At 54.6% G+C, this 15,893-nt stretch overlaps 1 protein-coding gene across 3 annotated transcripts in view; it reads left to right on the top strand.

The window, feature by feature from the left end:
• Positions 1-15,340, top strand: part of ESRRB (estrogen related receptor beta) — a 169,543-nt gene extending 154,203 nt beyond the window's left edge. For all 3 annotated transcript variants that reach the window (XM_047738659.1, XM_047738658.1, XM_047738660.1), the window contains 2 exons: positions 5,732-6,001; positions 11,656-15,340. In XM_047738659.1, the coding sequence (XP_047594615.1) occupies positions 5,732-6,001; positions 11,656-11,900 (515 nt within the window). In that variant the 3' untranslated portion in view covers positions 11,901-15,340. The remainder of the gene's footprint in view (positions 1-5,731; positions 6,002-11,655) is intronic.
• The last annotated feature ends 553 nt before the right edge of the window (positions 15,341-15,893 follow it).

Genomic DNA, 15,893 nt, shown 5'->3' with positions numbered 1-15,893 from the left:
CTCAGATTAGACAGAAAACTCACCTGCAGACCTGCTCACTAGCCCTTAAGGGAGAAAACTCACCTGCAGACCTGCTCACTAGCCCTTAAGGGAGAGAGAGCCAGAAAGAGAGGTTTTAGCAGGGTAGGTGCAAGCCAGCAACCCCACCCCGACCGGGACTGCTGTCCGCCCTTGCCCATCCTGTCCTCGACCACGGGACTCTCTCCTTAAGATGGCGCAGGTTGGCACCCAGCCCACTCAACTTAAGCACAGGAAACCTTATCTCGTGGGCCAGTATGGGCTAGCCTCTCAGGATCTGTTCAGAGCCTGGCACACAGAGGGTGCTTCATACTTGACTTTGCATGCATTTATTGAGCATTAGGTGTATGTAAGGTTTCTTGCTAGAAGTTGGGGCTGATACAAAGAATTCGATTAATTTCTGCCCTGAGGACCTCATTTGGGAATAAGATGGATAATTTAAACAAAAAACAAAAAACAACAAAATACTTTTTCTTTTTCTTTTTCTTTTTTTTTTTAAAGATTTCATTTATTTATTTGACAGAGATCACAAGTAGGCAGAGAGGCAGACAGATAGAGAGAGAGGTGGAAGCAGGCTCCCTGCAGAGCAGAGAGCCCAATGTGGGGCTCGATCCCAGGACACTGGGATCATGACCTGAGCCGAAGGCAGAGGCCTTAACCCACTGAGCCACCCAGGCGCCCCCAAAATACTTTTTCATAGAAAATTTTAACCATACGAAAAGAGACCAAATAGTATCGGGCACGTCCGTGCATGCCGCTGCAGTGCTATCACCCATGGCCCGTCTCGCTTCTCCTCTGCCCTGTTTGCCATCTCCTATCCCGCGTACTTAGAATGCAGCAAGAAGAACCACGGGCCAGTGTCCCCAGGCACGAGGGACGCCAGGGGCTTCAGGGACAGAGAGCGAAACCTGAGCCAGGCCTTTGGGATGGTGGGCCGTGGCCATCAGAAGGCATCGGGGTGCCCAGAACACGAGTTTTAAGGCTGAGCCCGAAAACTGACTTGTGCCCATGGGCGCTGAGCGACCGGCGTGGCCAGGAGGAAGGATCATTTGAGCACAAACTCCTTTCCCAGCAGCCCCGCTCCTTTCACTCCTGTTTTTGAGCACACATGTTGCAGGGGTGAGTTCCGGGGGGAGCCAAGGCTGATGGCGACTCATGCAGCACTGCGGCCGCGCGTTCGAGTCCGTCTGCCGCTGCCTTAACGCCGCACGCAGGCTTCTCCCTTGAGTCGAATTCCCCGAGCCCTGCATTGCTCAGGGGACGAGCCCAAGTCTATAGAGTGCCCACATCCTGTTCCCCGTGAGCAACACACGCGCACAGGGGCCGCAGCCTTGAAGAGGCAGTGGGTGTCCCTTGACAAACTGCAGCCTCTGGACTATTAGCCAGTTATCCCGCCACCCCAGGCGGCCCGCAGGCTGCCCCAGCCCAGGAGAGCCTTGTCCTGCTGGCTCTGCAGGGGACCCCCCAGAGGCCTCCTCCGGAAGCCCTGCTCCCAGGTAGCCACCGTCTGGCTCCCTCGGGGGAGGGAATGCCAGCGGCCAGTAAAATATGGGCTGCCGAGTGACAGCAGCTGTGTCTGGAGTGGCCTCAGATCCCATAATTACATCTCCCTTTATTACCTCTGCTAATGGCCCTCCAGGTCGACAGAAACGATAATAAATTAACAGATTATGAACTCCACTTGCCACAAATTATGTGCTCTTTTTTTTTTTTTTTTTTCTTAAATTCTAGGAGATCATGCTGTCACATCACTGGGGGATGGGGCTTGGGAAGATCCTGAATGTTATCAGATCAGTTGGTGCAGATAAAGCAGCTTTGGTGGTGGGGGATGTGGAGGGGTGGTCAGAGCTCCAGGTGGGAGACCTGGGGAGACAGGCGGGAGCAGCCAGCAGGACCTCAAGGGGGCAGTGTGTGATGCCAGGGCCCCGGGCCACACCAGCTTCCTTGGGCAGCAAGCCCTGACCCAGTCCCAGAATTGCTGATTGCTTGATGGAGGAGACCCAGCCCAGCACAGAAGAGCGGTAGTGGAGTGTGCTGGGCGGAAGGGCAGGGAGGAGTGCTTCAGCCCTGCGTTTGGGTTTAAATAAAAGAAAGGATATGTGCTTCTAGTAAAGATGTTTCTAGTAAAGATGTCAGATGGGACAGAGGAATGGATATTAGGAGTTCCGAATTCCTCATCTTTCTTAAAACATCCCCGGGAATTTCCTGTGCACATAGAGCCCCTGTGTGCATGTCGGTGTGCACCTGTGCCTGTGCGTTCTCCCCCTACCGTAGGGCTGTTCTTTTTTTTTTTTTTTAATTAAGATTTTTATTTATTTATTTGACGGAGAGATCACAAGTAGGCAGAGAGAGAGGGGGAAGCAGGCTCCCTGCTGAGCAGAGTACCCGATGCGGGGATCGTGACCTGAGCCAAAGGCAGAGGCTTAACCCACTGGGCCACCCAGGCGCCCCCCCACAGGGCTGTTCTTTAACGCTGCTTTATATCCTGCTTCTTTCATTTAATTATGTAACATAGTAGCACTTACCTGGAGCCAGGCACTGTACTAAGTGTTCTCTGTGATAGCTCATTTCATCCCACAGTCCCATGAGGGAAGTATTATTATTATTCCCATTTTACAGAGGAGGAAACTGAGGCACGGAGAAGTGGACATGCCCAGGGTCACAGCCAGTGGCCAGCAGAGCTAGAATTCCAACAGACAGTCTGGCTCTGGTGTCTGTGCCCTTAATACAGTTATGTCTTCCTTACACTCGTGGGTATCTTTCCACACCCACAAAAACAGTTCTGCCTCATTCTTTCTGGTGGCTTCTAATGTGCCATTCATTTAGCTAATAATTAGGTTTATATAGTAATTACGTGTATCACATTCGTTACATTTAGGTTGTTTCCTGTTTGGGGTCATTACAGACCGACCTAACACCCTTTCCCAGTTATCTAAGTGTTTATGAGAGAAATTCCCAGTGTTTACTTGCTAGGTTGATGGGGGCAAGCCTTTTGTTTTATGCTTGATTTAGTTTTATTTTGGGAACATCTTAGTATGGACAGATTCAAAAGCCAAAACTAGATAAAAATATGCCCACAAAACCTTCCCCTCCATCCCTGTCGCCTCCTCTTCTTTTTCCTAGAGCTGTTTTTATTTTTCATTTTCCCTTCTAGTGTTTCTTTTCTTCCAGAAGGTCTAGCCTTGGAGGGAGGCACAAACTCTCAGAGGCGCCGGCTCCCTTCCTCCCGCCACCTGCTCTGCCCTTACCCAGAGGACCTGTCACTGGCTTGTACACAAGGGGCAGAGGCGGCGGAATCTGAACCTGTGTCTAAAGGATGAAGAGGGTCTCACTGATTTCTTTGTGGGTCCATTTTCTGGTCACCTAGGAGTCAGGGCCCAGTGGCATTGGTTCATGCAATTCTGCTAGGAATATGCATTGGGTGTCATTTTTGTCCCAGGCCAGTTGCTGGGCAGTGGGGAAGTTGTTCCAGGCCAGTTGCTGGGCAGCACAGGGAAGCCCATCCCGGCACGCAGGTGCTCTCACCTGGACGTCCTCACCAGCCCCGACAGAGCTCCTCTCACTTTGCAGGGCTCAGTCTCCCGCACTTTCCAGTTTGGGCCACGTTCGCCCATGGTGTGTCCTCAGAGCCCCTCCATCTCTCTGGCCCTTCGAACTGTCTTAACCGCGAGATCCCAGCAGAGCTCGGGGCTTGGGGTGACCCTTTCCCTCTGGACTGCGAGCTCTTGCACACGGGAGCCCGTTCTGGTTCCAGCTTGCCATTCTGTCCCCAGCGCTTGGCGCTTAGCAGGTGCACAGTGAGGATTTGCCCAAGGAACAAAGAGACAGAAGCACGTTGTTACCTCTAGGGGTCGTACCTGCATGGTGGGCCTCACTGCATCTTCTCTCCTTCCTTTCCGGAAGCCCCTGCTCTTCCCTCACCTCGCCTTTTGCCACCTTCCGATTCAATTGTCTGTTAATTTCGCCCTGTCCACCTCCTATGTCTCCCCTCCCGATCTGTCCGCTTCCCGCGCAGCCCCCCCGTGTCCCCCTGTGCACACACCCTCATGAGCCGGCTGATTGGGATCTGTTAATTAATGTCGCCCAAGTCCTCTCCCGCTCAGAGGCCCGATAAGGGAAATTGGATGTCCATTCTATCTGGCTTTTATTACCTCCCGGCTGTCCCTGCCACCATAGGCTGCCACACACCCCTTGTGCACTGGGATCCAGACAGCATGCATGCACCTTACCCCCACACACACCCGGTGCCACAGCCTGTCCCCGAGGAGAGGCGCACCCCTCTCCATTGGTGTCATTGTTTGTCAGTCACTGTGGATACCCGGTGGCAGTCAGTGACGAGCCTGGGCGAGGGCAGGGGACGGTATAGATCGCACTCAGGAACCATGATGACTGGCCTGAGAGGGTGCTCCCCAGCAGACGGGAACCCACCTGGTGAAGGGGCTTCCACCTCGGACTGCCCCCTAAAGTTGACCACGTCTGTGCTGGTTGGGAGAGGGACAGTGGAGTTTAGACTCAGGGGACAGCAGGGGAGAGTAGGACAGACTCCGTGGAAACCCAGAGCAGTGGGCCTATGCCGAAGCTCGGGACAACCCTGGGCCTCCAACCATGCCCAGAAAGGAGAGGGGAGTCAGGCTGACAGCATGCTAATAACAACAAAAACAGTAATCATAGCGATCTCCTCAGACATCACCCTGGCTCCAGCTTGCTGGGCGATGACGCTGTGGGGTTTTCGTCTCATCAGTAACATTTGTGTGAGCTCCGAGAACATGATACAGGTTCTGCAACCATTGTCTCATTTAGATGTCCTGCGAGTCTGAAGCAGGTGCTACTGTTCTGCTCATTTTACAAAAGAGGACACTGAGCTTTGTGGCAGTTACATAGCTTTCGCGTGGTCAGCCTACAGCTAGGAGAGGGGAAGTTGGGACTCAGGCCCAGGCAGTCTCCCGAGCACGCTGGACCAGACGGTGACATAATTCTGGAGCCTTCCCCATCACTGACCTCCTGCTCTGGAGTTGGCGACCTTGCTAGCCAGGAGGGGGAAACACCCATGATTCTAAGCTCACAGAATGCAGGACAGCTCAGGTCATTGTTAGGTGGAGAGTGATGGCGGGGGCAGCAGGGGTCTGACCCCTGGGGGACAGGCTGCCTGTGAGAAAGTACCCTCTGACCCTGGGGGCTCTTGAGCTCTTAGTGGCCCCAGGCTGTGGTCACTGGGGGGTGGGGGTGATCACTGGCCAGGAACAGCTGAGTCCTCTTTCCTGATTGGGCCCTTGAGTCAGCACACACAGCTGAGACTTTGCACTGAGGATCAGGTGTCCTTTAAAACACCAAAGCCTCCCCTGGCTGAGCGGAGAGAAAAATCTGCAAAGTCCCCTGGGGGAAAGGGGACCCTATACTGCTGCCTCTTGATTCTGCTATGAATTTAATAACTCCTTAAATTACAGATGCATTTAATTAATCAAAAAGCCTCTACAGACATTTCGAAAAAACGGCGTAGAACTAACAATAATAGTGATAGCAACTGTCAATATTGACTGAGCTCTCGTTGTGTAAGTCTTTCGCATGAATTCCCCGTCTGACTCCTTGATCGAGGAAAGGAAAAGGAATCCAGCTGGGACAGAGGGCGGGGTGGGATCCGGAGGTGCCCGGGACCCCCTCCTCCAGCCAGCCCACCTGATTGCTGCCGCCCTCCTTGCCCCTTCTCTTGCCGCAGGCTTCTCGAACCTGTCTCTCGGGGATCAGATGAGCCTGCTGCAGAGCGCCTGGATGGAGATCCTGATCCTGGGCATCGTGTACCGCTCACTGCCCTACGACGACAAGCTGGTGTTCGCTGAGGACTATGTCATGGACGAGGAGCACTCCCGCCTCGCCGGGCTGCTGGAGCTCTACCGGGCCATCCTGCAGCTAGTGCGCAGGTACAAGAAGCTCAAGGTGGAGAAGGAGGAGTTTGTGACTCTCAAGGCGCTGGCTCTGGCCAACTCAGGTAAGGGCGCGTGTGGGTCCCATAGCAGGAGCTCCCAGAGGTCTCCTTGGGCGGGGCCTGTGAGCAGGGCCACCATGGGGGGGCGGGCAGCGATGGCGGGAAGATGCCGGAGCTTCTTATCACCAGAGGCTGTGCAGGGGTTGGCCTGGAGCTGAGAGGCTGGTGATGAAGGCCAGCAATCAGCAGGTGCTTCCCGAGCCCTGGATTTGTAGGGCACTAGGCTGGGCCTCTGATGCCTAGCCTGGCACACTGGTTAAGAACACAGATGCCATAGCCAAGCTGCTAAGAGTCAAATCCTGCTCCCTCCGCCTTGGGTAAGTCGCTTTCCTTTTTGCCTCATTTTCCTTATCAATAAAATGGGAGCACTGAAGAGTCCCTACTCCACCAGACTGGGGAAGGGATTTGTTTATACAGGATGATATTATACTCACAACATGCCCGGCACGTAAGTGTTCAGCTTGTTCAATAAATTAGCTAGGAACTTACTTAATTCTTACACACAACCCTATGAGCAAGGGTCTCATGATTCTCTCCCCATTGTACAGATGGGGATATTGAGGCCTGGGGAGGTGAAGAAAATTGCCCAGGGTGACACTGTTAAGGGGTGCCCGAGGTAGGACTCTATCCAAAGTCCTCTGCAAAATCAACCCCGAGCTTATAAAACTGCTCCTTGAGTGTCCCAGTCAAACTGCTCAGATACAAGAGAGAAAAACCTACCCAGCCGAGTTGGTCTGGACTGTCATTAAAAAGGAGGCTTCAGGGCATCTGGGTGGCTCAGTGGGTTAAGCCTCTGCCTTTAGCCTGCATTGGGCTCTCTGCTTGGCAGGGAGTCTGCTTCCCACCCCCCATCCCCATCTGTCTCTCTGCCTACTTGTGACCCCTCTCTCTGTCAAATAAATAAATAAAATCCTTAAAAAAAAAAAAAAGGCTTCATGGGGCACCTGGGTGGCTTAGCTCAGTCAGTTAAGCATCTGACTCTTGATTTCAGCTCAGGTCATGATCTCGGGGTCCTGGGGTCAAGCCCCACATCTGGCTCTGTCCTCAGTGGGGAGTCTGCTCGAGGATTCCCTCTCCTTCTCCCTCTGCTCCTGCCCCTGCTCTCTAGCATTCTCTCTCTAAAATAAAGAAATCTTTTTAAAAATTTATTTTTAATTAGAAAAATGAAAAGGAGGTTTCACTCCATTCCTTCAGCCCCTTCCAGCTTCTGGCTGGAATCCCTGGGCAGAGGGGCTGGGCATTGGCAATGCAGGTGAGCGAGTTGGAGTGTAATCTGTGTCCACAGTTGGGGAGCGGCCCCCACTGAGCCAGGTGGGGGCAGGTGGAGAATGCCGGGGAAAGTCAGGCTCCCTGTCCTAAACAGAGAGTGTCAGGCAAGTTTGCTCTAGGGCGGCGTGTGCTGGAGTTCTTGCTCAAGTCCGGGTCGAAGGGACTCAGGTTCAAATTACAGCTCTGATGCTTAGTAGCAGTGTGACCCTGGGCAAGTTGGCAACCTTCCTTAGCCCTGTCCTTGTGTGTAAAATGGGGATATCCCAGGACCTCCTCCAAGCACTTTGCTGTTAAATGATCGGCTGAAGATAAAGCACTTAGGTCAGTGCCTGGCCTCAAGGAAATGTTCAATAAATATTAATTATTATCATTACTATTAATATTAGAGGAAACAAAGTGTTCGCAGCACAGGGAAAAGGGAGAGCTGGTTCCCAGGGAGAGACAGACCAGATAGGATGACCAAGTGGTTTGCTTCATGCTGTTGTTCCATGTTCCAGGAGCCCTCCATCGCCAGCAAACCCAGACAGTCGGCCCTCCAACAGATCGCTTCATAGAGAAGGCAGGGGATGCCGCAGATGCCCTGGTCAGCCCCCCTTTACTGGGGTAGTGCTCCTGTGCCCCAGCAGCTGAGTTCCGGGGCTAACAGCTCCCAGCTGTCCCCTTCCCCAGGTGTCCCCTTCCCCTGTCTTGCCTAGAAAGCTGTGTACATTGGTACCTTCAGCCAGTGGTGACCCACACGGGGGAACAAAAGGCTGGGCTCCTGCAGGGTGGGATCAGAGCTCTGCATGGGTCAGGCCAAAGCCACGGCCATGTCCTCACAGGCTTGCTTCCACCCTCACACTCGCCTGCCTCTCTCCCTTCCTTTCTCCTGAAAGCACACCCCCCAGACATCCCATGCACCCGAACCCTGGTTTGGGGCTCTGCTTTTGGGGAACCTGATCTAATCCAGAGAGGCAAGCATTTTTTTTTTTCGTTTAACTCTCTTTTTTTATTAAACAAATGCAAAATGATAATGAAAATTTTACGGGCTTTTATACAGACTGTTTACATTTTAAGATTCCAAAATGGTAGTATATTCTTTGTGAGAAAATGCCAGTCCTGTTAGTTGTTTTTTGTTTGTTTGTTTGTTTTGTTTTTTTAATTTATTTGCCAGATCACAAGTAGGCAGAGAGGCAGGCAGAGTGGGGTGGGGGAGCAGGCTCCCTGCTGAGCAGAGAGCCCGATGCAGGGCTCAATCCCAGGACCCTGAGATCATGACCTGAGCTGAAGGCAGAGGCTTAGCCCACTGAGCCACCCAGGCACCCTCCTGTTGGGTTTTTTTAAAAATGGTTTTAAATTTACAGAATAATTGAGCAGCTGGTGCCACAGGTCTGTGCCCCCATTCCACCCCATCCACCACTGCACCCCTGACTCCTTACCGTTCCCCCATTGTTCACATCTTGTATTGGTGTAGTAATTTGTTACAATGAATGAGCCAATATTGATACATTATTATTAACCGAAGTCCCTAGATGACATCAGGGCTTACTCCTTGTGTGGTGTGGGTCTGCAGATTTGACAAATGGGTAGTGACAAAGCTCTCCCCTTACCTGCCCTGCAGAACAGCCCCCTGCCCCGTAAGCCTGCACTCAACAACTCAGAGGGAAGCGTGGGGACCAGCCCTGGCAGGAGGAGCTGGGAGCTTGCATGGGCGGAGGGACCACAGGCAGCAGAGGAAATGGGAGTGGGAACGGTGCGACCAGCAAGGCTGCCAGGCCTTGGAGGGCACATCCTTGATTTTAGACTCTCCGGACCTTTTCATCATTGACCTAGAGCTTGGGCTGGCCCCTGGGGGGGGGAGGGGAGTGAAGAGGTGGGAGGCAGGTCAACTGTCACCTCCTCCTCCCTGGCCTCGGTGCCCGGTTGGGCCAGCTTTCAGACGGCATTTCAGCTTTGCCATCTGCTCTTGCTCTGATCTCACAGGCACACGTGTGCACACTCACACACACACACACACATATACACATGAAGACAGGCACACAAATACAGATGTGTGCACACACACATACAGAGACATGTGCGCACACATGCACATATGCTCACAGACACTTGCTTGGGTGCACACCGATAACGTGCACATGTAGACACGCACGTAGATACACACGTGGTCACGAGTATAGGCACGTGCATGCACAGACACTTGCACACTTACAGACACAGGCATGTGCACACTCAACGCACACACGTATATGCTCAAATACACACACACACACACGTGTACACCCGTGCACACACACATGCGGACACAAAACTTGATGACTGGCCGTGGTTTAGAAACCTGAGCTCAGCAGCACCCTTGCTAGCATCAAGCGTGGCCTGAGTATACTCTTTGTCGTGTGAGAAACAGTGCCAGGGATCTATCTGCCCTTCTTGCTCTTTCTCCCAGGCCACTGAGCAGGTACAGGTAGTTCAGGAAGTAGGTGGAGTTTGTGCAGCTCAGGACAGGGGGAGAGCACAAGGCAGAACCACTCACCTGGCTGCGGGGGCTGGCACGAGGCAGAAGCCTGAAGCACATCAGAGACAGGCTGGGGTCCCCAACCCCAGCCCCTCAGGATCCTGTGGCTATCTTTCACCCCAAGTCCCGGGCATCTCCAAGGCTCCCTGACAGCAGAAAAAATTCATAGCCATTGATTTTGTAATTAACAGTTTATCAATGCCATTGATACAGACTCGCTGATGGATTGCAAAGGAATTAATCTTGCAACGTTATTTTATTTCATTTTTGGTCAAAGGCAGCTGCCAATTTTTGGCCTCCTTGGGGAGGGGAGGGGGAGGAGCAAGGAAGCTGGTGGGGAGGCAGGGGGTCTGGATGGCCACGTCCCAGCCTTAGAGGGACCAGCGCATCGTGGATGCACGTTCTAGAACCTGCCGAGAGTGTAGGAGTGGAGGCATCTTGGGTATGAGGCCGGTAACACCCCAGCATGCTGAGGGCACTCATCCTAGGCTGAGTCCTCATGGTAATGATAATACTACATTTATCAGGTGCTTACTAAGTGCCTGGTAATGTGCTGTTTCTTTTAATCCTCACCACTACCCTCTGAGGCATGGAGGCATTTGCTCCGTTTTACAGATGAGGATACAATCTCAGAAAGCCTGAGTAACTTGGCCAGAGTAACGCAGCATCAAAGATTCCAGAGTCTTATCTGCCTCATTTGGCACTTCTCCCAGGAGGAAGAGGCAGGACCCTGGAGGCATGGGCTGCGCGTGGCTGCAAAAGGTCAGACAGAAGGAGTCACAGGGGTCAGCCAGTTAGAACAGCTGCCCTTGGCGGTTTGGTACCTAAACTAACCTGGCACGCAAGGGCATTGCCCTGCTCTCTTGAGGACCTCGGGAGCCTTGCCCTGCCTGCCTTGGCCACCTGCCCAGAGCTCCCAGTTCACTTGGTCCATGTGACCCCCAGGACTTCATGCCTTTGGCAGGTTGGGCACTGCACTGCAGGGTGCTGGCTGGAGCTCTTTAAGGAACATCAGAAGAAGGCGGGCTCTTTCCCTTGAGTCCAGGGATTGGGTGCCAGGAAATGGCCTTGGCTTCAGCTCAGACCCCACTGTAAGCCAGCTGTCCGCAGATGCCCGCCTGCCCTGCTGGGATTTAGGTAACTTCCATTTGAACCTGTGACTCATGGCTGAGTCCAGAGCCCTGCTCAGGATTTTTAGAGGACTCCCAACAGCATCCGCTGTCACTGTGGCCTGTGTATCTGGCCATGCTGTCTCGGGCCCCCGCCCAGACCTCCGCCACAGGGCACCTGGGCACAGAGCTCAGCCCCTTTCTCCATGTGTATTTGCCTGCTGTAACCAGCGGACAGGCTGGTGCCTGGTGGCAGCAGCAGTGACCGTCCCAGTGATGATACTGGTCATGGTGCCACCAGTGGGGCACTCACTTCGGGACAAGTACTGTTTTTAGTCCTCGACTTGCATTAATTCACTTAACCTCTTGAGGTACCTGTGGTTATTCTCTCAGAAAAGTAAGGCACAGCAGCTAGTAAGGGAGGTAACAGGACTCCAGCTCCAGTGGTCTGGCTCCACAGTTCACCTGGCATCTCCAGGGCAGTGACCGATCTGCTCATGTCCAAGTCCTTCAGGGTCTCCGCTGACCCTACTTGGTGGTTTCTCAAGAGATGACCTTCCAAGGTGGAGATGGCTCCCTGGCTCCAAGCCTCGGCTCTGTCACGGGCCTCTGTGACCTCAGGCTGGCAGTTTAGCCTCCGTAGTCTCTGTCTCCTTCTCTGTAAAGTGAGGGGAGGGGGACAACAGCCCAGGGCCCCAAGCCACGCCCCCCACATCCCGCCCTGCCGAAGTCTGGCCACGCCCCCCCCAGGGCTGCGACCCCTGACGCTCTCCCTGCGCCCACAGATTCCATGTACATCGAGGATCTGGAGGCCGTGCAGAAGCTGCAGGACCTGCTGCACGAGGCGCTGCAGGACTACGAGCTGAGCCAGCGCCACGAGGAGCCCCGGAGGACGGGCAAGCTGCTGCTCACGCTGCCCCTGCTGCGGCAGACGGCTGCCAAGGCCGTGCAGCACTTCTACAGCGTCAAACTGCAGGGCAAGGTGCCCATGCACAAACTCTTCCTGGAGATGCTGGAGGCCAAGGTCTGATGGCCCGGCACCTGGACCGACTCCCACCCGCGGACAGACCGGCGGACGGACCGCCACGGAGACCTCCACAGCCACCAGCCTCGACCTTCAAGCCCTGTATCATGGCCACGGGCAGTCCCAGAGGAAGGGCTCCCTCGCCTCCCGGCTGTGTGTGGAGTCCGGAGTACAGCGGGGCAGGGGAACAGGGAGGGGAGGGCAGGGCGTGGGCTCATCTGTAACTGGCTTTTTCTTGGGTATGTTTTTCCTTCTCCATGGGCAGTGCTGAGGTCTGGGCTGGGGCTGACACTCTTGAAACTGGAGACCATCGAGGAAGTGCCCCTTCCGCCCATGAAAGCCCCAGGAGAACAGTAGTGCGTATCCTAACCCAACCCCCACCCCCCTACCCCACAGGGTGGGCAGTGCTCAGCGCCCAGGACGCCACCCAGTTCAGGCTGGGTGCCACTGGAAGTTGTCCCTTTCCAGAGGGTAGGGGCTTTCTTCCAGAGGCTCTGCCTACTCTGCTACTTGGGGCTCTTCCAGCGGCCCCACACCTTCCCCAGTCCCAGGGCCTCCTGCCCTGCAGCCTTTCTGCTTGGTGTGCACTCCCCTCCCGTTAGGGACCCCCATCCAGAGAGCAGCTGCCAGAGCTCGGGCATCTTCCTGGGCACCCACCCCTTGGTACCCGCACACCTGCTTGTCACCACAACACCAAGGCCCACTTGTCCTCCTCCTCTCCTCTCCCCTCTCCTCTCCCAGGAGATCCCTGCTACTTCCTGCTCCTACCTCAGCTCATGCGGTGGGTTCAGCCAGCCAAGGGGATTTCAGTTCCATAGCTGGGAACAGCGCTGCCTCTGAAAAGAGCAGGGCCAGGCAATATTCCGCGGAGCTCCTCCTCCTGCTTGGCCCTGTCAGCCTTCTGGCCAGTTCGGAGCAGGTGGGCCTGTGGCAATTTGGGGGAGACTAGGGGCCTGGCCACCTCTGAGGGCACCCTAGGCACTGATTTCCAGGCTGGCAGTCCTGGGAGGCTTGGGGCAAAATGGGAAAAGGCTCAAACCAATCTTTGCTGAGCACAGAAAATCCCAGAAGCAAGATAAGCAGGTGGGGAACCCTGAAGATGGTGTGCTTGGGAAGTTGCCGGCCGGGATCCCCGTGGGGCTAGCTTCTGAGGGCAGTAGACACCAGGTCACCCCGTGCCCTGCATTCCGAATGGTTGAGCCAATCAGTGTCACAGGAGGGGCTATTGCTACCATCCTGAGACTAAGACATGACATAGCTCCTCAAATGCATTGCAAAGGGCCAGCCCTGTGGGGGGACCCCCGGCCCTGTCTTCCTGGCCGCTGTGTCACGTGACTGACCACCCCAGTTTGCCCAGGATGTTCCTGGTTTTAGCACTGAAAAGCCGTGTCCCAGGAAACGTCTTAGCCCCAGGCAGATGGGGGCAGTCACCAGATTCCTGTGAGTGGCCTTGAGAGTCGGTCCACTTCGGACAGCTCTTACCAGCCCATCTGCTGAGCACAGGTTGGCCAATGGCAGCTCAGAGGGTCCCCCGACGAGGAAGGTGTGGTCAGGCATGGTGGGGAAGGCACCCTCTGAAGCAAAGACCAGAGCAGCCCTACCTGGGACTTTTCTGGGGGATCCATGCACACTGACCCAGACCTCCTGGCACCTGGAGAGGCTGGTGGATCCGCCTGCCCGTCGCTAGGACACCAGGTGGCCAAGTGCTGGCTCCTACGGCCCTGCAGCCTTCCATGGGAAGCAGGTGATGCTGGTTTCACCTTGCTGCCTCTCTGCCCCCAGACACCACCCCTCTGTGCTGTGAGGTCGCCCCAGGCCTGAGGGTTGGCTGAGACCCAGAGGCCACAGAGTGGCTCTCTGATGTCCTCATGAACAAGATAAGAGTGTTCCAAGAGGCCTCACAGCCAAGTGAAGTGTGCTGTCCTGTTAGCCTGTGGGGAGTGCAAGGCCAAAGCCACCTGACGGTCTGCATTGGAATTACTGTCCAGGATGCTTCATCCTTAGCTGCCTGGGCAGTCCCGAGGTGGGCTCACAGGCATGGAAGCATCAAGGGACCCACACAAAGCCCCCAGTCTGAGAGCTGTGAGGAGCCACACCCTAAGGTCAGAGCCTGAGATCCCTCGTGGTGAGAGAAGCTGGGGTATGCTCCTTGGGAGCTTCTCCCCCCGCCTTCTGCTGTGCTGTGTGCTTTGGGGGGGGGCGCGCTGAGGGTGGCACCTTCTCCCCGGGTGGCACTTCTGGTGTCAGCGTGAGGCCCGAGCTGACGGCCGGGGCCTGTGCGAGGCTGGTGTCTGAGACCAGCCGTTTTTAGGAGAAGCATCTTCACTGCACTGGTTTGGGGTGGGTGGGAGACCGTGCACAGTGTGTGGATGGGTCCGGGGCTTCTGCAAGCATCCTGTCATCAGATCCTCCCTCTAGCCGTGAAGGGGAGGTGGCTCTGTGCAAGCACGCGGGGCGCTGCTCTTCCTCTGAAACCCCAGTGGCCGCAGGAGATGGCTCCGGTGCGCTTGGGAGCTCTGGCCGGTGGGAGAGGCCCTGGTGTATACTAACAGAGCCATCGGACGGTCAGATAAAATGTAGGCCAACTTTTTAGTTGGAGGTCTTGCCGGCTCTGGGGCCTCCGTGGGAAAGGGGGCCCTGACTTAGTGGGGGATGGTGAAGCGAGGAGAGTTTAGGATGCCCGCCCTAACCCCCCAAATGGGCAGAACTTGCTTGCCTCCCTCCCTGTCCCCAAATCTGCTGTTCATGGAAAATCTGTAAAGACGGAATTGCCCTTCTCACTTGTACTCTCATGATACAGGTCATTGAAATGAACCAAGAAATAAAACGTAAAAATCCAACCATGGAGAAGGTGGTATTGGCTGGGTTTTGTTTGGTTCCCGTGTCCCCACCCTTTCTAGAGCTTCTAGATAGAATTTATCACACGTGAACCTGGGTGGTGGCCCCCTGTTTCTGCATCCAGAAAACCGAGGATTTCCCAGGCCACGACTGAAGAACCGAGTAGAAGACTCGAGACCGGACCGGGGCACTGGTGGGGAGGCCAGGCAGGGCTTCAGAGTAGCCAGAATCAACACCCAGCTCCGTGGCAGGGGCTCCCCTCTTCCCTCCCCCAGGCCCTCCGTTACCCCTGTGCGGATGGGAGAAGTCCGGGGCAGGGCGCAGGGCAGGGGTGACAAACGGGATGGGAAGACAGAAGGGCCCGGGCCCGTGGAAGAGCACCAAAGAAATGCATGATGTGGAAAGATTGTTTTATTTTCTGATAATGATTAAATGGCTGGAATGGCTTCATAAGATGTATATATTTTTTGAAATGGCGGTCCTTCTTTGCTTCCCCCGTGTACGTATTTCTGCCTCTTGTCTGTGTTTTCCCCTGGGACCCCACCCCATGTAAATCACATGCCCTAGGAGTCTTCTGTCCTGGCCCCGTGTATCTGGCATCTAATAAATAAGGAACGGCCTGTTGGAGAGTTTCTTCACACGTGACCTTTCCGGGCTTGCTGTCCCTTGGACAGCGCTGCCCTCAGGCCTCAGGCCGATGCTGGGCCTGGCTGGCTGGAGAACAGGCCTCAGAGTTCTCTGGGCGTTCAAGTAGGCATTTTATTTTTTCATTTTAAGATTTTATTTATTTGATAGAGACACAGCGTGAGAGAGAACACAAGAAGGGGGAGTGGGAGAGGGAGAAGCAGAACCCCCCTGCCAAGCCAAGCAGGGAGCCTGATGGGGGGGCTCAATCCTAGGATCCTGGGATCATGAACTGAGCCGAAGGCAGACTCTTAACAACTGAGCCACCGAGGTGCCCCCAAGTAGGCATTTTAAAAGCATGTTCAGCAAAGCTTCAGGAATGCAACTTGAAAAACGTAGGTAGGTCTGTGAGGCCCCCTGCTACTAGAGTTTTGACATTAACGTGAGGCACTCTAGTTAATCTTCATTTTACCAGAAAAATGGAACATCACATGTATGTGAACCAAAAAGAGTTCACTGCCTTAGGATTCTGAAATG

The sequence above is a fragment of the Lutra lutra genome, chromosome 7 (assembly GCF_902655055.1).
Source record: "Lutra lutra chromosome 7, mLutLut1.2, whole genome shotgun sequence".
Classification (NCBI taxonomy): domain Eukaryota; kingdom Metazoa; phylum Chordata; class Mammalia; order Carnivora; family Mustelidae; genus Lutra; species Lutra lutra.
This window is presented reverse-complemented; position numbering and strand designations above follow the sequence as displayed.